Raw genomic sequence first — 24,699 nt, 5'->3', positions numbered from 1 at the left:
AATGAAAGGAGCAAAGTACAGAGAAGACCTTGAGGAAAACCTGCTGCCCTCTGCAAGAAAGCTAAAACTGGGACGGAAGTTCACCTTTCAGCATGACAGCGACCCAAAGCACACAGCCAAATCTACACTGGAGTGGCTAAGGAACAAAAAGGTAATTGTCCTTGAGTGGCCCAATCAGAGCCCCGACCTAAATCCAATCGAAAATTTGCGGCATGACTTGAAGATTGCTGTCCATCAACACTCCCCAAGGAACTTGACAGAGTTTTGTAAAGAAGAATGGTCAAATATTGCCAAATCTAGGTGTGCAAAGTTGGTAGAGACCTATCCCAACAGACTCACAGCTGTAATTTCTACCAAAGGTGCTCCCACCAAGTATTAACTCAGGTGGGTGGAGACTTATCCAATTATGATCTTTCAGTTTTGTATTTTTAATATATATTTTTTTCTCAATAAAAACTTTTTTCCCCTTAACAATGTGGATTATGGTATGCAGATAAGTGAAAATAAATCCTCATTTAAATGCATGAAACTCTGAGGCACTGACACAACAAATTGTGAAAAAAGTTCAAGGGGGTGTAGACTTTCTATAGGCACTGTATGTGTGTGTGTGTGTGTAAGGTATAAACGATGGGCCATGTGGTTCCCATGATATACCACGACAGAAGTGGTACATATCATCGGGACACTGCTACTGTACCCTTGAGCAAGGTACTTTACCTAGATTGCTCCAGTAAAAACTCAACAGTATAAATGGGTAATTGTATGTAAAAATGATGTGATATCTTGTAACAATTGTAAGTCACCCTGGATAAGGTCGCCTGCTAAGAAATAAATAATAATAATATTAATTGTTCGCTTATTAAAAAATAAATTGCACGTGTTTGTTTATTGTGAATTTCTGCATCGAAAGCGCCATCTCACTAGAAACTAGAGGACTGAGCACAAGCAGTAATGATGGTCGGAGATTCAAATGACACTAGGAGTGAAGGGAGCAGCTGCAATGGAGACTGAAGCCGGATCTTGAAGTGAGATTGTAAACTCGTTATATGCGAGGCACACATACTCTAGTACGTTTTCATCCTTTTGGATCTCAAAATATGTTCTTGTTAGTTGTCGGACACGCTCGCATCCAAGTCGTGCCAGATTAAGTTGACGATCGAACCAGATGTAATGCGTCAAGTCGACCATGGTGTCAGGGGACAGTACCTCAGTTTCCTGCAGACACTTCAAATCCAGGCCGGTAATTCAGGGGGTGGTGTCTGGCCTTGTCTTCACCTGCTTTTCTAAGTGTTTTCCTGACTGACAGGAATACATTACTGCTGGTTTTAAACTCACTGTCAGCAAAGATGTTCAAACACCTATTGTTAAAATATGTATTTAGTCCAGCTCAGCGTTATAAAACTGGAGACTGAATACTGGTCCTTAGTTGAACTTCTTGCACTAGCATAAAATTCTCTTAATGTTGTTGAGATTTTTTGACTTATTTCCATAAAATGAATGTCCATTAACCAGCCCAGGATGTAGTTTTTTGTGTGTTTTTTCAATCTTTGTTTTCTTCTATTTCGTTTGGCTGTTCCTCATCTACTGTGATGTGTCTACTCTTGCTGGTGCATTTATTTTATTTATTTATTTTTTTCAGATGGGCTGCTGTCTTCACTCAGAAAGTTGGTGTTGTGCCAGTTATCTGGAGTTTCATCCCCAAATATACTAAAGGAAATAGGTGGAATGTCACTCATTTTTTGGCAGTGGTTTTGTAACTAATAAAAAACAAAATGGCAGCTTGGAGCATACTCGGAGGAGCAAGGCGAGCGCTTCCACCAGTATATACTGGACTTTGAACGCCGCTACCAAGGACAGTATAACGAGAACATGATGGGAGACTACATTTGGGGGCTGATTTGTGAAAGTGATTTACAGTATAATCGTAAATCTCGAAAAACTACTCACTTCTAAATCTTTTGTAGTCATTTTTGTACTATTTTAGTATAAATACATGTTAATTTGGATTCATATGTTGTTTTTTTCTGACTTTATGTGAACGAAAAGACACAAATTCGCCCGTTTTCTCATTGGAAATAGGTAAATTTCAAAATATCACTGTCCTGGTCACAAAAGCAAAGTTTGTGGGGAATAATAGCCATTTTCTATACTTTTGAGGCATAAGCAATTAGGAAATAACACTTACTACCCAGGAACAAAAATTGTGTTACATAGTGTAATTATTGTACGTACATAACTTATTTTGGTACTGCATTGTGTGAAAACACATCAGGAAAATAGAAATGTGATTAAGTATTTTTTAACAGAATGCATTTTGTAAGATTTATGACTCTTTGTCCAAATGAAGATGGGAGTGAATTTATGATGTAATGCTGACAACATCCAAAACAGCCAATTATTGAAATGATTTTGAGAAATATGCTAATAAGAACTATTCCGTGATATGATCATTTTGACCATGTCCTGCCCATGTGCAGTGTTATAAAAATACCTGCATGATGGTATTTCATACTCTCAAATGAAAAACTCTCTCAAAAGAAAATCTGACTCAGAAAATGAAAATGTCTTAAGAAAGAAACTGTCTCTTGGAAAAGCTACACAAAAACATTTAAGTGTGTACAATTGGACTGAAAAGGCTCAACAACATTGCTGTAACATTTCAACTTTATGGAACTAAAACACAGCTACTGGACAACAAGAAAACGACATCTTGAAGAAAAAATCTTATTTCAAACGAATAAAAAGACTTTGCTGGTACTAAATCTGAAAGTATGCTAAAATACACAAAGAAATAAACAAAATAATACAGAAGTTACTTAAAACCAAAGTGCTCGTTCAAATACATATAAACACAAACATTTTAATCATCCACATTCAGGTAAAAAATGCACCATTAAAGGATTCATTAACTGTAATACTACTGATGTTATTTACATGCTGTTATTTACATATGCCTGTGCGAATTGGCCTATATAGAACAAACAAAAAGGAATTTGAAAATACAGATTGGTGAACATAAAGCTGCAATTCGACACAATAACATGGATTACACCATAGCTCAACATTATAAAAAATGGAATCAAAAGAAACAATCCCTTAAAGAGGAGGTAACATAATTAAACATCTTTTGAGAAGTCTTTTTTGGGTTTTTGCCTTAAAATCAATGGAACCATATGGGTTAAACGAAACCCTGGATCTCAGTTCCTTATCTCGAAATCATCACTAAGAAGATCTTGAACTAAATTAAAGTAGTTATAGTTGTTTATTTATAGGAGTGTTTAATGTATAACTGTTAATTGAAATTGATTAATGTATAAAATGAATTGAGTTTTGGTACGATTACTGATAATGTGAACTGTTCATATATTTGGTGACCTCTTGCTAATGTTACTGTTGTTAACCTTTTGTGGTCCTATGTCGGACCAGGTCCGACATTACAATTTTCCCTTTCCGGTCTGATGCCGGACCCCATCTGACACCATAAAAAAAGACGTAAAACACAGGTCTCTAGTCGTTTTTCTCTGGAAAAAGCAGAGAAAACCATTCAATGGTTGAGTGAGACAGACAGGAGCTGAGAGAAGCCAAAAAAAAGGGGCAGATTTGAGCAATACACAAGCCCCGGCACCTCAGAGATAACACGGACATAAACAAACAAGATAGCTGCTTCTGCATCCAGCGCTCAAAGAATATCACAGACATTTGCAGAGCTTTTTGAGATGTTTATAGTAATAAAATAATGACTTTGGTGATAAAACTAGATGATTTATCGGTATGCACGACTTTGAAGAGGTATGTGAAAAATACAGAGAACAAAGGATAGGGCGGGGCTGGAGACTGGTGTCCTGTTGATATGCAGTGCCTTTTAAACCTGTTTTACTGTGAAAAAAATACTTTTAAACAGCGTGTCTAAAATAAACTGAGCGTGTGAAAATAAATTGGAACCAACGTGCCTGAGACACACTGAATAAATGGACCGCAAAGGGTTTATGTCAGTATTCCATTTCTACATTGATGGTTGTAGACCACACATGATTGACTATACAAATGACAAGTTATCTGTGAAGTTTGGGATGATGAACCTATTAATAACAAGTTTGTCTAATTAAATAGTATACTCTTCATATAATTTTTTTTAATTGCTTCTGAAATAACTAGATTAATTGATTGCCTAACTGATCGGTATACTGTAAAAGATGTGTAATCGCTTAAATTATTAAAGACGACTTGTCATTTGATTGTTAAAGTGCAATTAACTTGTTAACATTGAAATTGTTGATTGATGTTTTATATCATTTATATATATATATATATATATATATATACAGACGTGCTCAAATTTGTTGGTACCCTTACAGCTCATTGAAATAATGCTTCATTCCTCCTGAAAAGTGATGAAATTAAAAGCTATTTTATCATGTATACTTGCATGCCTTTGGTATGTCATAGAATAAAGCAAAGAAGCTGTGAAAAGAGATGAATTATTGCTTATTCTACAAAGATATTCTAAAATGGCCTGGAAACATTTGTTGGTACCCCTTAGAAAAGATAATAAATAATTGGATTATAGTGATATTTCAAACTAATTAGTTTATTTAATTAGTATCACACGTCTCCAATCTTGTAATCAGTCATTTAGCCTATTTAAATGGAGAAAAGTAGTCACTGTGCTATTTGGTATCATTGTGTGCACCACACTGAACATGGACCAGAGAAAGCAAAGGAGAGAGTTGTCTGAGGAGATCAGAAAGAAAATAATAGACAAGCATGGTAAAGGTAAAGACTACAAGACCATCTCCAAGCAGCTTGATGTTCCTGTGACAACAGTTGCAAATATTATTAAGAAGTTTAAGGTCCATGGAACTGTAGCCAACCTCACTGGGCGCGGCCGCAAAAGGAAAATCGACCCCAGATTGAACAGAAGGATAGTGCGAATGGTAGAAAAAGAACAAAGGATAACTGCCAAAGAGATACAAGCTGAACTCCATGGTGAAGGTACGTCAGTTTCTGATCGCACCATCCGTTGCTTTTTGAGCGAAAGTGGGCTCCATGGAAGAAGACCCACTTCTTCCAGAAAGAGAAACATAAAAAAGCCAGACTGGAATTTGCTAAAATGCATATTGATAAGCCACAATCCTTCTGGGAGAATGTCCTTTGGACAGATGAGTCAAAACTGGAGCTTTTTGGCAAGTCACATCAGCTCTATGTTCACAGACGAAAAAATGAAGCTTTCAAAGAAAAGAACACCATACCTACAGTGAAACATGGAGGAGGCTCAGTTATGTTTTGGGGCTGCTTTGCTGCGCCTGGCACAGAGTGCCTTGAATCTGTGCAGGGCACAATGAAATCTTAAGACTATCAAGGCATTCTGGAGTGAAACGTACTGCCCAGTGTCAGAAAGCTCTGTCTCAGTCACAGGTCATGGGTCCTCCAACAGGATAATGACCCAAAACACACAGCTAAAAGCACCCAAGAATGGATAACAACAAAACATTGGACTATTCTGAAGTGGCCTTCTATGAGTCCTGATCTGAATCCTATCGAACATCTATGGAAAGAGCCAAACTTGCAGCCTGGAGAAGGCACCCATCAAACCTGAGACAGCTGGAGCAGTTTGCTCAGGAAGAGTGGGCCAAACTATCTGTTAACAGATGCAGAAGTCTCATTGAGAGCTACAGAAAACGTTTGATTGCAGTGATTGTGCAACAAAATATTAGGTTATTTGTCCCATCATTTTTGTCCATGCCATTTTCATTTGTTTTATTATTTACAATATTATGTTGAATAAAAAATCAAAAGCAAAGTCTGATTTCTTAAATATGGAATAAACAATGGTGGATGCCAATTACTTTTGTCAGTTTCAAGTTATTTCAGAGAAAATTGTGCATTCTTCGTTTTTTGTGGAGGGGTACCAACAAATTTGAGCACGTCTATATATGATTATTAAATGTTTTATTGACTAAGTAAATTCTCATTTAGACATGCTTAACATATTTAACTAATTGTTAAATTGATTCATATAAATGTAAAGCCAACCTCTAATTCACAATTAATGTGAACCTGATGAAGACACGTTTTGTGTCAGAACACGTTGTTTGTTTGTTTGTCTGTCTTATGACCATGTTTTTAAACAAATAGAGATTTTTTTGATGACTTCAAATGAGCAGTAGTCAAGTATGTAAACTGTTTTGGTAAGCCATTAAAACTGAATGTTTTGCTCAAAGACATTTTTACTTTTGTATTACTGTAGAGACTCTACCTTCTTTATATACAATTACTTTATACTGGTCAGCAGCTCTTCGATATTAATAAATCTTTTGTTATACTAAATATTCAAAGATATCTTTATAAGGAATTCTCCACATTACAGCAGAGACTCTCCCTTTACTACATGCTTTTTAAATCTGTTCTCGTTAGCGCTTTCTTGCTGCATCACTGGGAACAAACCTCATTGAAGAACACAGGAAGAGGAAACCATTTGATGAGTGGCTTTGTTCCATCGTGGGATATGGAGTCCTGAAGAAAAAGCCACCTTGCTTTTCATCAAAAACTCCTGAATGGAAAGGACTGCACTTCAGATCTCAGGTTTCTAAATTGAACTTAACCACGAGGAGAACATTATATACAGTAATTCCTCACTGTGAGACTCTTTCAACTTTCTCCACCTATAAAGGACTGGTAAATAAATAACATGAATTTCCATGGTACATAAATCGATTGTAGGATTAATTCTGTCTAAATCGAGCATAATATACACCTATAACAAACTGTTACAAATCTAACACAATCTACTTAACTTTTTAAACAAAAGAAGGTAATTGCTTTCAATGAGATTTGTCACTTTGTTTTTGTATGTTAACACAAGCACTGATATGAGATAACACTGACTTGAATCAAAGTTGAATATTGTCTAAACCTTAAATCATATGCTGAATGAATCAATCATATTTATAGCCAGAATTCGATGATTACTGTAACATATATATTCATATGTTCAGTGTAATATTTGATTGCACTTGAATATGAATGTGGTAACACCCTAGATCACTTATTGTAAAATATTATTTATACAAAGCTAAAGGCGTGTCTTAAGATCCAAATACATGTTTACTTGTCATGAAACAGCTTAGAGTTTAATGTTACAATTATTGTATCATTAAATTATCACCACACACACAAACAAACAGGGTGGAGAGGCGAGGGACTGGGAGGGAGGGAAGCTGGCTCCAGTGTGAATTTGTTGGTGTGTTTTTAGGTTTCCTGACACACTGAACCTCTCCCCACATTCAATACAGTGATACGGCTTCTCTCCAGTGTGAATTCGTTGGTGTGTTTTTAGGTTTCCTGACTGACTGAAGCTTTTCCCACATTCAGTACAGCGATACGGCTCCTCTCCAGTGTGAATTCTCTGGTGTCTTTTTAGGTTTTGTAAGTGAGTGAAGCTCTTCTCACATTCAGTACAGTGATATGGCTTCTCTCCAGTGTGAATTCGCTTGTGTGTTTTTAGGCTTCCTAAACGACTGAAGCTCTCCCCACATTCAGTACAGTGATACGGCTTTTCTCCAGTGTGAATTCGCTGGTGTGTTTTTAGGTTTCCTAACTGACTGAAGTTCTTCCCACATTCAGTACAGTGATGTGATGTCTTTGGCCACAATATGTTTTCTGAATCCTTAAACAACAAGTCAGTAGACTCCTCATTAATGTGGACAGGCTCCAGTTCAGTCTCTTCCTCTTTAATGTAGACAGGCTCCAGTTCAGTCTCTTCCTCTTTAATGTGGACACGCTCCAGTTCAGTCTCTTGTTTAATGTGGACAGGCTCCAGTTCAGTCTCTTGTTTAATGTGGACAGGCTCCAGTTCAGTCTCCTCTTGTTTAATGTGGACAAGCTGCAGTTCAGTCTCTTCTTTAATGTTGACAGGCTCCAGTTCAGTCTCTTGTTTAATGTGGACAGGCTCCAGTTCAGTCTCTTGTTTAATGTGGACAGGCTCCAGTTCAGTCTCCTCTTGTTTAATGTGGACAAGCTGCAGTTCAGTCTCTTCTTTAATGTGGACAGGCTCCAGTTCAGGCATCTGTTTAATGCAGACAGGTATCAATTCCAGAACCTCTTCTTGTTTAATGTAAACAGCCTCCATCTTTGTTCCTTGACTTTCACCAAGGCAGACCTGAAAACAGAAAATTAAATTAAGTATTGTGATCTGTTCTCTATTGGTGTGTTTACACTTACAACTCGGACCTGAACTAGCTTAGGTTCAATCAGATTCAAAGATTCTTATCATTTGAGCCCGTTTACACTTGAGCACAGTCCTAGGCTGGCTGTGGCCCTGTATGTGCGTGCATAGCACCCTGAACTGCAGTGCGTGCCCGATGACATCATATCAACCACCCCTTGTGTGAAGACATTTCCCCTCCCAGAACACAGAGGCGGAAGTGTTTAAATCAACAGCAAGCCTGTCATTTGTGTCAGATCTTTTGTGCTATAAATCACTGGGACCCGTTGCATGGCAGGCCTCAGTTGCCAGGGTAAATGGTTATTTTATGGAGCCACTGATAATGTGCAAGAGAAACTAGTTTGGAAACCAAATTATATGAACAATAGTGAATTCTGGCCCACTCCTGTATTTTGGATGGAGGGAGTGCCTCCTAAAATTACCCTCTGTGAGCAACATGAAATGTATCAGGAGAACAGTGATAGAGCCAGGACCATTGTCCAAATCTTGCCCAGCCTCTAGTCACTTAGTCAGACACTGTTGAATTCTGTTTGAATGTAATAGTCCTGAAGGCATGTCATTTTCATACTTGAATGTAGACCCACAGGATGTAAAGAGAATTGAATGTGTTGGTTGTGACAGTGGTCATCCAGTCACATGGGTTCATTTGGGTAAGCTAGAATGTGAAGAAGGTGTTCCTGCCAAACGTATACAAGTGTCTTGCAGGTATCAAGTTAAGACCCTGGTGGCCCACACCTGCGATGTGAAGAATTGGATGAAAAGGCCTGTTGTGGTGTTTGCAGAACCGATCTGAGCTGAGCCTAGCGCAGAGCTCGAATTTTGCTGGGAACGGGCTGATTTGTTAGACATTAATTGAATGGGCTAAACAAATAAGTATTGATTGAAGGAATACGATATACTCTTAGGTCAATAATCATAGTAATACTGTATGTAGTTTGTTTCAAATAGACCTGTATACTCGGTAGAAAATATTAAGTAGCAGTTATTTATGTACAGTGTGAAAAAGCATGCAGAGAAAGGTCGGTCTGACCAGCTTTTGGCAGGCCCTTACCAGAAGTAGGCAACTTTTTGATTTAGGTGCCAGACCTTGGTATCTAACTTTCTGGATAAAACTGCTGAGCTGAGTAAAAAAAGAAAAAAACATACTTTGAAATAAACATATACATGTTCTGTTAGTGTAGATGTTTAAAGTAGAAAAGTAATAAAAAAACTTGTAATGGAAAAAAGAAAATGAGTATACAGGATAACCAGTGAGAGCATACTCACAGTCAAGTGTCTTATTTAAAGAAAGGAGTGAGCCTGACTTAAAGACAGTCTCTGATTTTAAAAGCAAGTATTCTAAAGTAACGAAAACAGAATACTTGAATCAACAATTTAAAGTCTTAAAACTGCTGCTCTTTCTGAGAGCTAAACAAAGGTATAGTTTAAATAAATGGGCAGTCATGTATCTTATTTGGAAAAAGTATAAAGACTTGATCTAAAAGGAACCCCTGAATTAGAAGTAAATCTTAAATTACAGCTATTAGAATGTTGTATTTAAAAGAGCAAAACAATAAAATAAAAAATAGTATAGACTGTAACTCTAACAGTAAACTTACTAAAGGAATACAAACTAATGTTGTAACCTTGTTCTCACCTGCTTGTGGTACAGGCAGTGTTGAAGATGATTCATTGGTGTTGGCCGATGAAGCAGGGATTTTTTCTGATGGTCAGCAATTTAACAGCTAAGATTATTATTATTTGTTTATTTAGCAGACGCCTTTATCCAAGGCGACTTACAGAGACTAGGGTGTGTGAACTATGCATCAGCTGCAGAGTCACTTACAATTATGTCTCACCCGAAAGACGGAGCATAAGGAGGTTAAGTGACTTGCTCAGGGTCACACAATGAGTCAGTGGCTGAGGTGGAATTTGAACCGGGGACCTCCTGGTTACAAGCCCTTTTTCTTTAAGATCCTCTCTATAATGAGTGATCTCATTAATATTAACGAACAGAAATACCTTTCGGTATTTATAGGACAGGAGTTTATCTTACAATAATCATTTTCTATCTATAACAGAAATGAATTAGAACCTGGCAGGAAGAGATGGAAAGCGTAGGACGTGTTAATACGTTAAGTTAGATATTGGTTTGAAATGATGAGTATTGAAAAATGCTTACGATAGTGTTTCATATTAATCAACCTTAAAATTGGCGAAACGGTTGTCTTAAAACAGGCTTTGACTGGATTTTGCATGAACAGTGAAGAAGGTCAGACTTAGTTGTCGCTGTAGCACCATGGCATGCTGGTATATTAATGCTAACCTGTATTTAGATATAAATAACTGGAGCTTCCATTAAAATCTTGAAAGATTTATCAATGGAGTAAAATAATATTACAATTTCTAGGAGTAACTGTTATACTGAAGTATTTTTTGAAAGCCATTTAAAGATAAACTGTTGAAAGAACATAGTAAAAGTTTATCATAACAGAAGCATGGCGTTGACATTATTGCAGCCATATTGTTGACACGTTTGCAATAATGTTAATTTCATTTAATCAATTTAAGAATTAGTTCAGTTTCTCCAGCTACGCAGAGGGTCTTTTGGATATTGCAATCTCAATTAAACCAATATTTGGAATGTCCAAAAGACTTTTTGTTTGGTTGAACATTATCAATTAAACCAAAGAATACACATGTTTAGTTTATATAAAGATTGTACTGCAGTAATAAACAGAGGTACTTGTTTGCAGGGAAAGCTGTAGAGTTTAAGAGCGAAATAAATAATATTAAGGTCTGCATTTTTTCTGTAAATGTTTGTCTCAGACACACAGTATAATTCCGGAAGGGCATTAGACCTTCAAATGATAAGGCTTGGCCTTTGGCACCTCAAAGCAGGATTCTGTGTTGGCTCGTTAAAAAATGAGATTCACTGGTTGTCAGCAATTTTGAATCCAAGGTCTTTCCAAAGTTAACCCTCTTCATGACATCATAGAAATGAATGAATACTTGGCAGCCGAATGAGTATTTGATTAAAATAGAAAAGTCATCTACGGTATCAGTCCTTATCACATAGGTAGTCATTTTAATTAGGATAATGTTTACGAGCCAAAAATGACAATGCAGTGAATTTGGAAAAGTGCTTACAGTGGAGTTTCCTATTAATTAAAAACACTAGGCTTGGCAAGTAAACAAGGTGTGTGGAAACCTGCTTAAGCAGGCAACTTTTAGAAACAAAGAGAGGTCAGTTTTAGACCAAGCATGGTACAAGTTAATATAACGCTATTTTATTTAACAGGTTTCTATATAGCTTAAATTCAAATAGAAATGACTGAACTAACTCCTGTATGCTTATTCAAAGGCTTGTCATAAACCCCTACAGTATTTTTGTTCCACACTTTGTTAACATATCTGTATATGAAAGTAAACCAAACTGAAAAGGTGATGAGATATGTTACTCAGAAGGAATATAGTAGGCTCCGGTTAATATAATCACACAGAAAGGTGATGTTAGATATATAAAAAACAACATGTCTTAATACACATATAAACGTGTATTGTATTGCATTGTATTGTAGGGATCCTGTGAACTTTGTTTCACCTGACTTTTTAGAGAAAGGAGGGGTTAAGAAAAAGGGAGCCAAATCACGTTCCAATATTTTTTGAACGAAATCGTCTCCAATTAGTTTTGAGGGGAGTTGACCGGATCCTTCTAGAATGTATCATTGAGTGAAAGATAGGAACTGTCAAGGCAGATTGATGATCAGATTTAATTGGGACTCCTGATGTATTCAATGGAGGGAAAATCCTATATAAGCTCAGAGCAAGACCCCATTCAATACCATTGATCTTGATCTTGCAAGCTGACATGGTCCGTGCTCTGAGGGTCTCTGAAAAACTGATTGCTGTTCAGAAGCCTCTGCCTGTTGAAGACAGTTCCTATTTTCCATATATCCTACACTACTCTTCCATATACTGGAAGGTAAGCATATATTTGAATTTCATATCTCTTTTGGTTTGAATGCATTGCTATAAGGTATAAGATTTATATTTTAGCTGTAGAGAGTGATATATTGAATGTTCTAGAAATTAGCTGTGGGTGTTTTTAGCTTTATGCATGCATAGCCTAAGGGCTAGGCATATAATTAACCATATCTGTATTACTGTATTGAAGTATTAATGCTGTTAATTAATTAAATAATTATTAATTACGGTGGTCTGCGCAACCAAGCAATCAAATTTTTAACACAAGCAAAAACCGAAAGGGCATTACTACTACTCGTTAAAACTTCAAATGAAATGATTCTGTGTGATTTTCTTGAATATTAAAAAGTTGTCTGGACACATAGCATGCCCAGTGCATGAGCAAAACCACTTACAGGAGTTTAAAACATCTCTGTCCTCCTTAAACGTCTCCCCTGCATTTAAGAGTGTGCTCAGAGTACATATATAATATATATATATATATATATATATATATATATATATATATATATATATATATATATATATATATATATACACACACACACACTACCGGTCAAAAGTTTTAGAACACCCCCATTTTTCCAGGTTGTATTGAAATTTAAGCAGTTCAAGTCCAGTGAATAACCTGAAATGGTACAAAGGTAAGCGGTAAACTGCCAGAGGTTAAAAAAAAAAGTTTAGGTTAACAAAAACTGAAAAATAATGTACATTTCAGAGTCATACAAAAAGGCCTTTTTCAGGGAACAAGTAATGGGTTAACAACTTACAGCTGTTCTGCAGCAATGGAAGTAAATTAAGCCTTGAAAGTTGATGCTAACAATTCCTACAGGTGTCCCAACTTTTGTTGATTACTTACAAACCCTCTGTCTGTATAAAAGCAGTGTTGGAACAGACTGTGTTACTACACCTTCTTAAGTATTATTTGGACAGTATTGTACTGCAGGAAGTAGTATATTGCTCTCATAATGGCGAGAAAAAGGCAATTAACAAAGGAAGACAGACAGACCATTATAACTCTTAAAAGTGTAGGTCTTTCCTTTAGAGAAATTGCAAAGAAAGCCAAGGTGTCAGCGAGTACAGTTTCCTACACCATCAAAAGGCACTTGGAAACTGGAGGAAACTCTGACAGGAAGAGGTCTGGCAGACCCAAAGCCACAACAGAATCAGAAGACAAGTTTCTGAGAGTCAACAACTTGCGTGATAGGCAGCTCACAGGACAACAGCTTCAAGCACAGCTTAACACTGGTCGAAGTAAGCAAGTCTCAGTTTCAACTGTGAAGAGAAGACTTCGAGCTGCAGGTTTGACAGGTCGAGTGGCAGTAAGAAAGCCATTGCTAAGATGGCAAAATAAGAAAAAGAGGCTTGCCTGGGCCATGAAGCATTTCAATAAAAACTGGAAAAATGGAGGTGTTCTAAAACTTTTGACCGGTAGTATATATATATATATATATATATATATATATACTAAATAAATTTGATTTACACAACATACTTAACACTTTGAAGGTGCAAAATATTTTTTATTGTGACACAAAATTTAATTAAACAAAAAAAGACATTTGTAGGTTGCATAAGTATTCACCCCTGAGTCAATACTTGGTAGAAGCACCCTTGGCAGCAATTATAGCTGTGAGTCTTTTTGGCTCTACCAGCTTTGCACATCTGGATCCTGCAATTTCTGCCCATTCTTCTTGGCATGGGGACCGTTGGTGAACAGCAATTTTCAAATCTTGCCACAGATTCTCAATCAGATTGATGTCTGGGCTTTGACTGGGACATTCTAAGACATTCAGGTTCTTGTTTTTAAACCACTCCAGTGTAACTTTGGCTGTATGTTTAGGGTCATTGTCCTGCTGGAAGGTGAACCTCCGCCCCAGTCCCTGGTCTCTTGCAGACTGAAACAGGTTTTCCTCTAGAATTTCCCTGTATTTGGCTCTGTCCATCTTGCCCTCAATCTTGACCAGTTTCCCAGTCCCTGCTGATAAAAAGCATCCCCATAACATGATGCTGCCACCATCATGCTTCACCGTGGGGATGGTGTTCTCAGGGTGATGAGCAGTGTTGGCTTTGCGCCACACATAGTGTTTTGCGCTAAGGCCAAAAAGTTCAATTTTGGTCTCATCAGACCAGAGAACCTTTTTCCACAGGTTTGCTGTGTCTCCCACGTGCCTTTTGGCAAAATCCAAACAGGATATGATATGGGTTTTTTCAGCAATGGCTTTCTTCTCGCAACTCTTCCATAAAGCCCAGCTTTGTGAAGCGTCCGGGTTATAGTTGTCCCATGGACGGTTTCTCCCATCTCAGCTGTGGATCTCTCCAGCTCCTTCAGAGTTGCCATTGACCTCTTGGTTGCTTCTCTGACTAATGCCCTCCTTACCTGGTCACTGAGTTTTGGTGGACGGCCTTCTCTAGGCAGAGTCGCAGTTGTGCCATATTCTTTCCATTTTTTAATAATGGATTTAACGGTGCTCCGGGGGATGTTCAAAGATTGGGATATTTTTTTATAACCCAACCCTGATTGGTGCTTCTCCAGAACTTTATCCCGGACTTGTTTTGATAGCTCCTTGGTCTTCATGATGCTGTTTGTTTAGATATGCTCTCTAACAAACTCTGGGGCCTTCCAGAAACAGGTGTATTTAATCTGAGATCATGTGTCACTTTAATGGCACACAGGTGGATCTCCATTCAACTAATTATGTGACTTCTGAAGGCAATTGGTTGCACCAGAGCTTATTTAGGGGTGTCACAGCAAAGGGGGTGAATACTTATGCAATCAAGACTTTTCAGTTTTTTATTTGGAAATAATTTTGAAAAATATGTAGTTTTTTTCCCCACTTCGACATTATGGACTATTTTGTGTAGATCAGTGACAAAAAATCCTAATTAAATCCATTTTAATTCCAGGTTGTAACACTACAAAATGTGGAAAAGTCCAAGGGGGGTGAATACTTATGCAAGGCACTGTATATCAATAGAAAGAGTACTGGGAGATTCTGACAGTTTCTACTTCAAGGTGGTCATTCTGTGCCAATTAAGGTTTCATTTTGCCATCAGAAATGGAGCGGAGCATTTGTGCTGTTGTCTACATTTACACATCTGGCAACTCTTCTCATGGGTGTGCAATTCATATCGCCTGATGTCCGGGACAACAAGTTTTACATTATACTTTGATAAATGTTTTTTCTCTCACTACGTTAGCTCTGTTGATAGAAAAACACTCCGGGTAGATTTCTACAGAGTCACGCAAGTTCCTGAAAACTGTATTGTGGAAGTCTAGCACATACAAACAGTGTTTCACATCTTATGAATCCTACACTTTTTAAATAAGTTACATATTTATGTACTGCCATTTTAACGTTTAAAAAACACTAGAGTACCTTTGTGCCGTGTCTGCAAAATAACGCATTTACTGTATTAATTATGATAAACATTATAGATTTAAATTCATAGAAAATATGCAAGATGTGATGCTTCTTAAGCAGGGCTCCAGACCAGGGTTCTCCCCAGGCATTTTCAGCCAGGCGGGCCACCCAGTGAAGTGGCTGTCGTTCAGATGAAGAACCATATATGTGCATATATTTTGGAGCTGTGCAATCTTTTTATTTTAAGTGCTCGAGACAATGTCAAAGATGCATTACCTGAATCGTATGCATCCTTCTCTAAGCCTTTATTTTTCCTTAAATTGTTTTTCAGAGGGATTTATTATTTCGCTTTTACAGACAATTTAAAAAATGTAAATGAGAAATAACAGTATACTCTGTCAAAATGTAATACCGTGACATCCCTATCTCCAGCTATTTGTGATTTAGTGGAACAACAGTATACACCACATGACAAAGAATATTTCGTTAAAATGTTTAATATTTTGTACAAAATAAATTCCCTTTAATTACATTCATTAGGGTAACTAAGTATGGTTTTACAAAATAATTTAGAATAAAACTGCTGTCATGGTAATACATTTGTACCTAACAATTTAAAATGTATCAAAGATCAGAAAAGGTTTGCAACTACAACTTATTTGGAATCATATTTACATTTTTCTAGCCTTTAGTTTTCCTTAAATTGGTTTTTCAGAGTAATTTATTATTTAGGTTTTACAGACAACTTAAAAATGTAATCTCCAGCTAGGGATGTCACGGTATACTGTGGTATAGATTGCCACGTTTTTGAAACTGCAACCATTTTTCTATACCATGGTTACTGAGTTCACGATTTACCAAGGTATGCGAAAGTAGTTCACGAGTTTCTGTCTCTACTTAATTTTCCATTTAAACTGTTCAGCAGAGGAAACAGTTGTGTGTATACTAAACATGTAAAACTAAAATGTTGGATAGTAAACAAACGCGTACAAGTAACGAAAGTGACCTCTTTCACTGCAAAACGGATAAAATTATCCATCTGCGGATATTTTGACTATGAAAAAAAATGAAGAGCGATTTGTAATTGAGGGCGGAAAACCAGTGTGCAGAGCATGCAGGATTCGGGTTAAACAGCTAGAGGTGGGAATACATCCAACCTCTTCACCCACCCACGAGAGTATCACCCATCCCTGTATAGCGAAGCTCAGGTATGCACATTCTAGTATACTCTTAAATCACGTTTTTATCATTAAAATACACTCCATACAGTAAGCTTGTATTGCAGGAGCACGTTGTGGCCGAGTAAGTAAATGCAGCTAACTAACTTGGTCAAAACAGATTGAACAGTGGCAGTTTGATGAATCATCAATAATCTAAACAAAGCTGCTTGTGTGTGTTACATTATAAGGTTTCATTTAAAGTTTGTTGATTCAAAAATAAATAAAAAAGCAGTAAATATATATATATATATATATATATAAATATATATATATATATATATATATATATATATATAATTTCTAATCCATCATTGCAATAAACTTGCCTCAAATTTTATAATGTTCATCTTTTCTAAGTTATAATTTTCCCATGACCCAAATCACCTGCCTCTTTTGGAAGACTTGCCTGTTGTTTTCTCCCCTTTCACTTCCCAGCATCCCTGACTTGTTTTCATTGTTTGTCTTTCCATTGATTCATATTTAGTTTATTTTTCTTAATCAATATTGATTGGATTAAAATGAATGTGTGCATCATCCACCCTCGTTCGTGCACATGGTTATTCCACCACACAGATATTGTTTTGCTGGGAGAGGTGTGTGGTTTACCGCACCTAAACTATATATATATATCTATCTATCTATCTATCTATCTATATATATATATATATATATACATATATATACATATATTTAATTCCAGTCAAGTCATTCTCGAAAATGGCTGCCAGTGCACCTAACACAACGCCTCCCTCAACTAGGGCTAAAAGTGTCGTTTTGTAGTATTTTGCTCCAATAAAGTGAGTACCAATCATGGCAATACCAGCAATTTAAGGAGACATTTACAGGCAAAACACAAGACAGAATTTGAAGCACTTTCGAACGAAGAACAAAAACAAAGGGCGGAAGACACTCCACAAGAAACAACCCTACGGGTAACTCCAGATCTATATGTAGACTTAGTTATAGGCTACTGATAAATACTAGCTAATATCGCAATATGCCAATATTTATTATAATGTTAAAACTTTACAATGCATTAGTAAGACCTCACCTAGAATATTGTGGTCAGTTCTGGTCACCTCGTTACAAAAAGGATATTGCTGCTCTAGAAAGAGTGCAAAGAAGAGCAACCAGAATTATCCCGGGTTTAAAAGGCATGTCGTATGCAGACAGGCTAAAAGAATTGAATCTATCTTTGAGTCTTGAACAAAGAAGACTACACGGCGATCTGATTCAAACATTCAAAATCCTAAAAGGTATAGACAATGTCGACCCAGGGGACTTTTTTGACCTGAAAAAAGAAACAAGGACCAGGGGTCACAAATGGAGATTAGATAAAGGGGCATTCAGAACAGAAGATAGGAGGCACTTTTTTACACAGAGAATTGTGAGGGTCTGGAACCAACTCCCCAGTAATGATGTTGAAGCTGACACCCTGGGATCCTTCAAGAAGCTGCTTGATGAGATTCTGGGATCAATAAGCTACTAACAACCAAACGAGCAAGATGGGCTGAATGGCCTCCTCTCGTTTGTAAACTTCCTTATGTTCTTATGTTCTTATTATCATGAACAGCTATGTTGACAATCCATGCCCTTAACTATGGTATATGACTATTAGGCCTATATATGTAGCCTACACAGTGACTACGTGCTTTGGGACTGACACGATACTAAAATGTTTAAATAATGAACATTTTCGAAATGCATGTGCTATCAGTATATTGGTGTTATTGATTTGCAAATTTCAAGTAGCTCAGTATATCCAGTAAATATTAATAAAACAACATAATTAAATTAACACGTTTTAAGTTTTAAGTAAACATAGCATATATTAAACCTTAAAAGGACAGGTCAAAAGACGAAATCTTACTGAAATCTTAACAATGTGTATCAAGCAACCAAGAAAAATGTACTAAATTTCTCAGCTTTATTTGCAGGCAGAACAGGTTTCCTTTACATTTTAAAAAAAAATAACAGGGATGCAATAGGTTAAACAGTTAACCGATAAACAAATGCATATCATTTTTACGTAACAGTTAACATATAATACAAATTGTTTTAAAAGTAAATATCCAACAAAACGCGTGCTCGTTACGCACTGCCTCTGAACTCTGCAACTCCTCTGCCTGGAACTTTTTTTTTATTAATTGGCAACACATGATGTCGGTTAGGCATGATTAATTAACTGAAAACATCCATCAAACTAGTCTCAAGCTGTCGATTTCCGGTGTTAATTTGGGGAGCACAGCAGTTGTCGTCAAAATTGAAAAGGCAGGAGTGCAAAGATGGAGCGGTCAAAACAAAGTTATGTGTTGAATACCTGTGATGTAAAATTTTTAAAAAAAAATATTTTAGTTGAAGCAGCAGGTACGTTAATGTATTATCAGGGCTTGAATTTCGGGATTGCTGGAATCGCGCATTTTCCAAGTTGCTCCCGCATATCTGCAACTTTCAGTACTGGAAAATCCCTCAGAGATATTTTAAGACACCAAGCTAATGTATTTTCACCAAATTTCAAATGCCTGAAATGCTACAACAATAAGAACATAAGAAAGTTTACAAACGAGAGGAGAACCCATTCAGCCCATCTTCCTCATTTGGTTGTTAGTAGCTTATTGATCCCAGAATCTCATCAAGCAGCTTCTTGAAGGATCCCAGGGTGTCAGCTTCAACAATAAGGAAGTGTCAGTGACTACTATGACCCTCAGTCTGAGCAGTTCTGTTTAAAACAAATAAACAAATAAATAAATAAATAAATAAATAAATAAATAAATAAATAAATAAAAGTAGTGCTGGAAATTTAAGTACCGCAAGACTTTATTCTCTCGTATGTGATTCTCGGCCGCTATCTTTAGGATTATAGAAACTCAGTACACTGCAGTAAGTAAACCGTTTAAAAAAAGACGATATTAAGTCTATCTAGGTGTCGTTTTGCTTTAACTCTTAAAACTCAGCCCCATTCATTTTGGGGCACCAGTGCAACAAAGGTTACGCACTTATTACTCAGACACTGTACAATCCACCTACATGGTTTGTTTAGAAGTACATGGCTTGTTTAGAAGTACAGACTGGACTTTCCAAAGACGTATTCACTGTGTGTATTACTTATTCGTAGCTGGAACTACGATCGCCTGAAGTTGAGCCTCTCAACATGTGACAGAGTTCACAGCTTAGGTTTTGTTTTGAGCCTATTGCTCCATAGCAGCTAGACAGGGGGAAACGCGGTTCTAAAAATAAACAAATAAATACGTACGTACAGGACTCCTCGCCTTGTTACACATACTGTACAGAAATGAAAACAGTGAAAAAGTTAAAGTAAAGAAATGGAGCACTGGTTAAAAAGAAAAGCACCTTTTTTTCTACTGCAAAAACTTCACGTCAGGCAATGGCAAAGCAATGGAGAGTGCTCTGTCTCAGTGATGAACAGCTGTTAGGTCTCCTGAAAGCAGCTTATTTTAAAGCAACACCAGTGTGAATGATGATGCAGTAAAATATATGTAGTTTTTTTTATATGCAGAAGTGCCTTTTCTTTTGCCATTCCTCTAAAATTTTGGAATCCTCCCTGTTGGCTGCAGCATAGGGGGGAAATCCCCCCAGCACACAAAAATGAAATTCAAGACCTGATTATTATTATTGCCACTTTTTAATCAATTGTACTCCCAATGAGTCCCTTGCCATAATGCCTTTGTCTGAAAGTTCTGAACTGGTTACCTAGCAACCAACTTGCCATGTCAGCGGGATGCATTTCTGTAGTCGCTGTGATTTTTGTTGTGAAGGGAGTTCAAAACGATTTCCTGGCAGATATTTTTGATCGCTTAAATATTCTTAACACATCACTCCAAGGACAAAATATATTTGTCTTTTCTCTTACTGACTAAATCGAAAGCTGGATCAAGAAGCTGTCCTTGTGGTACGATTGCGTAAACCGTGGCAGTGCAGCATTTAGATTTTTTTTGTTTTACTGTTGGCTGTAACAAATATTACTCAGTCATTTTTATTGCTAGAACTAGGGGGTCACAGTGCAGTGCAGTGTCCCCTGCAGTGGATCAATTTTAACTATGAAGGAGATACTATCAGCAATGTGATACAATCGTGATGCAATTAAAGGGGATTTGTGCTCTTAAGTTGACACTTTTTATGTTTAGTAAACAAATGTCAAGGCATGACAAAGACTAAATATACAGTATGTGGAAAGGGTATTTATTTCAAGGGTATTTATTTCAAGGGTATTTATTTCAAGGGTATTTCTTGGGACGGTAAATATGGTTAAACGGTTAACCGACAGAAATCAAATAGTTTATATGGATTTTTTTTTACTAAACGAGATTTACATCCCTAGTAAATTATTACTCATTTGCCAAGATGAAAATTGATGTCTAATGGCAGTGCATGACAAACGAGATGCTCCAATCAGCCGTTTTACTTTTCCTGCAGCTGAGCTGATGTGATCAAAAGATAAATTGAAAGCACACTTAATTCACATAAAAAAACAGTGACTAATATATTTGTGATGGCAAAAAAAAGAAACATTAACTTTAATATGTCTGTCTGTGTTACATACAGGGGTGTAGACCTGTCTGTGTATGATGGCTATATTATTATTATTATTATTTATTTCTTAGCAGACGCCCTTATCCAAGTTATCACATTATTTTTACATACAATTACCCATTTACACAGTTGGGTTTTTACTAGAGAAAAATGAGATTAGAAGAAAAAGATATCTTGGCTTACTTTACATGAAATCTAAGTGAAATCTGAGAAAGATTTAATTGAATATTTTGGCATTACATATATAGGGTGACCAGATTTCCAAAGCTCAAAACTGGGACACGTTGGAAAATAATTGCTAAGACTAATTAAACCATTTCAATATAGGCTATTGAGTGGTTATTTAAATAGCCATCCTCTCACTCTTGGTATTTTTTTAAGCAGCTATCTAACTTCAGTACACTCCTGGGTGTATAATTTGTGACTTATTAGTTTAACTTGCCATATTGTGTTATATAAATATTGCTACTTTTGTACTGAGTTTATTATTATTAATAATAATAATAATAATAATAATAATAATAATAATAATAATAATAATAATAATAATAATAATACATTCTGTAGATGGATGTTAAAAATGCATAGATTAACCATTCAGCAGATTGAGGCAACAAACAAGTGAGTACAGACATGAAGTTACTGTTTTATATCACTTTAGTGTCTGAGCAAGTTGTTGTATTTTAAGCAGTTGAATATGATGGCAACCAACTTGCTCCTTAAGTGGCTCCAGCAATTGAGGGCAGCAGCAGTGTGGAGTAGTGGTTAGGACTCTGGACTCTTAACCAGAATGTCATGGGTTCAATTCCAGGTGGAGACACTGCTGCTGTACCCTTGAGCAAGCTATTTTACCTAGTTTGCTCCAGTAGAAACCCAATAAATGGGTAATTGTGTGTAAAAATAATGTGATCTCTTGTAACAATTGTAAGTCGCCCTGGATAAGGGTGTCTGCTAATAAATAATAATAATAATAATAATAATAATTGGATTTGGCACCAATTGTTGGCCCATTGGCTCCCAAGGAAGCAGTTTGTCTGGAGTCCTGATCTATATAATATTCATTCATGCATTTCATGTGTTTAACATCTAGTCATTAGGAATTTATATCACAGCATGTAGAATACCCTAAACACAAACTTACATTAATGCTGCCATATATACACCATATATGATGCTCATTTTTAATTGTAAAAAATAAAAATCTGCCAACTGACAGAGAATATAGAGAAAAATAACCCACATTTCAGTGTTTCACATCTTATGACTCAGACACTTTATATAAGGTACATATTTGCGTATTGACATTTTACTAACGTTTAAAAAGCACTCTGTGTCTGAGTACTTGGAGCACCTTTGTGTCATGTCTAAAAAATAACACATTTACTGCAGATATTATGAGAAACATTATAACACATTTACTGCAGATATTATGAGAAACTTTATAACACATTTACTGTAGATATTATGAGAAACATTATATATTTAAAGTTATAGAAATAATGCAAACCAGTATTTATTTATTTATTTTTGGTTTTGCCATAAACACAAATCAGAAGGGCTCAATTTTGTCAAGTATGTTTGGACTGAATTACTTTTAATTTTTATCTTTGATTTCATGAAACAGAAATGGTTATTAATATCTAATTGATTGATTGTGTTCACTGTTAAATAAAAGCAAAATCCTACAAGTTATATTACATTTGTATGTGTGTGTTTTGTGCGAATGGGAGATGATATAGATTAACATACTGTATACATACGCATTTAAATAGTCCAGTTTACTTGAACACAATGCAATCCATAGCAATATAGAGTTAGAATTAATATAGCACATATATTAAGATAGGAGCCTGGGTTATTCATAATTGTCAGTGTGAGTAAGGCAAGTGGATATCTTATACCTTATATCACGTGTTTAAATAGTAAACGCTGATCTTTTTCTTATAAACTGTTTAACACGTTTTGGTCAGATGACAACAGAAAGAAAACTATTAGTCGTTTTGATCTGCAATAAATACACCAGATGTTTAACTTTTAAATGATGCTCGTGTTATTATATAGACCTACAGTTATTTTAGCTTCAGGATCGCTACAGCTCAATGAATTGAAGAAAACAAGTCACAGTCTACCTGTGTGGAAATCTAGTGACGCTACATGACACACAGCACATTGCGATCGTATGAGAAAGCAGAGGTCATTGTGTTGTGATTATTATTAAACACGCCGATGCAGGACACCCGACAGTTTAACAGAATACAGTTCAAACGGGACACCACTGGCACAGAGCGGTATGAACACAGTGCAATTAAAATCTCATGTATTGCTACATACGGGCCGCCGATAGTCATCTCTGATTAACCCAACATGAATACAAATACGATCCGAAGTCAGTCTGTTTCAAAGAGCACTCAGAGTGTCTGCTCGAGTCTCGCATCAAACTTGCCGTCCTCTATATAATATAAACACATTACACACCCCTGTACCACTCACAGGGTTTCTAGCGGGAGTAGTGAATTCAATTCCAATAACTCACCGCTCTCTTTCTCTCCTACTTTCTCTTGTTTTTTTCTCCAAACAGCTCAAACAACGGAAGTTCCGGTTGAGTTGGCAAGTTCCGTGAAGCTTGCAACAATAACAATAAGACAATTACTTCCGGTTTCAAAACGGCTCAGCGCAGGCAAGGTATCAAAATAAAAGTCCTTATCCAGAGCCAAAATATAGTTTATATACATATAGAAAGTGGGGTGCGATGTAATGTAGACACACTGGGGGTACAGAAAATAAAGTTACTTGCTTAAGATTTACGTCACTGTAATAGCAACACTACTTTTTATGTAATGTAGACACACTGGGGGTACAGAAAATAAAGATGACACCACACTTTGAAATTGAATTACCTGTGCTTTCATTTGTAAAGTGAATTTCATTAAGCTAACTAGACTACTGTTAACAGCACTGGGGGGAGAAAAAATCTCATTTCTAATTTGAGGAAATCTCCAGAAGTCCTCGGCTCTCAACAGCCCCCTTCTTCAGGGCATTCTAAAATTCAGTATAACACTGAAGAAGATCCACGATGTCATAAAAAAACAAAACACTGTGAGAACTAGAAAAAACTAAGCACTTGAAATATTAATTTTGAGATATGGAACACAGAGGAAGATAACTTTTTGATTAATTTAAAATTTATTTATACAGGAATAATTCCTTGGAGGGCAAACTCATATATTAAAAGTTCCCTAATTTTATTGCAACACAGTGCAGTGTGATTACCACTAAATAGCAATGTTTTTGCAATCAAACATACATATACTCCACAACTACTACTGAAAATGTTCAATGTTAGGAACAACACCATATAGTGCCAAATATTGCA

At 36.4% G+C, this 24,699-nt stretch overlaps 1 protein-coding gene across 2 annotated transcripts; it reads right to left on the bottom strand.

Annotated features, from left to right (window-relative positions):
- Positions 1–2,833: 2,833 nt before the first annotated feature.
- On the bottom strand, positions 2,834–23,983 carry LOC131721977 (zinc finger protein 570-like). 2 transcript variants are annotated; one of them, XM_059015431.1, is made up of 3 exons: positions 23,860–23,982; positions 9,276–9,344; positions 2,834–8,158 (listed from the first exon to the last, which is right to left on the bottom strand). In XM_059015431.1, exon 3 carries the CDS (start codon positions 8,126–8,128, stop codon positions 7,154–7,156), a length of 975 nt encoding a protein of 324 aa, XP_058871414.1. In that variant the 5' UTR covers positions 8,129–8,158; positions 9,276–9,344; positions 23,860–23,982; the 3' UTR covers positions 2,834–7,153. The 2 variants fall into 2 exon arrangements, with proteins under 2 accessions (XP_058871414.1, XP_058871412.1); XM_059015429.1 differs by lacking the exon at positions 9,276–9,344 and having other exon boundaries at positions 23,860–23,983.
- Positions 23,984–24,699: the final 716 nt, after the last annotated feature.

This window comes from Acipenser ruthenus, chromosome 50 (assembly GCF_902713425.1).
Source record: "Acipenser ruthenus chromosome 50, fAciRut3.2 maternal haplotype, whole genome shotgun sequence".
Classification (NCBI taxonomy): domain Eukaryota; kingdom Metazoa; phylum Chordata; class Actinopteri; order Acipenseriformes; family Acipenseridae; genus Acipenser; species Acipenser ruthenus.
The sequence above is the reverse complement of the archived record's forward strand: the minus strand, read 5'-3'. Positions and strand labels throughout refer to the sequence as shown.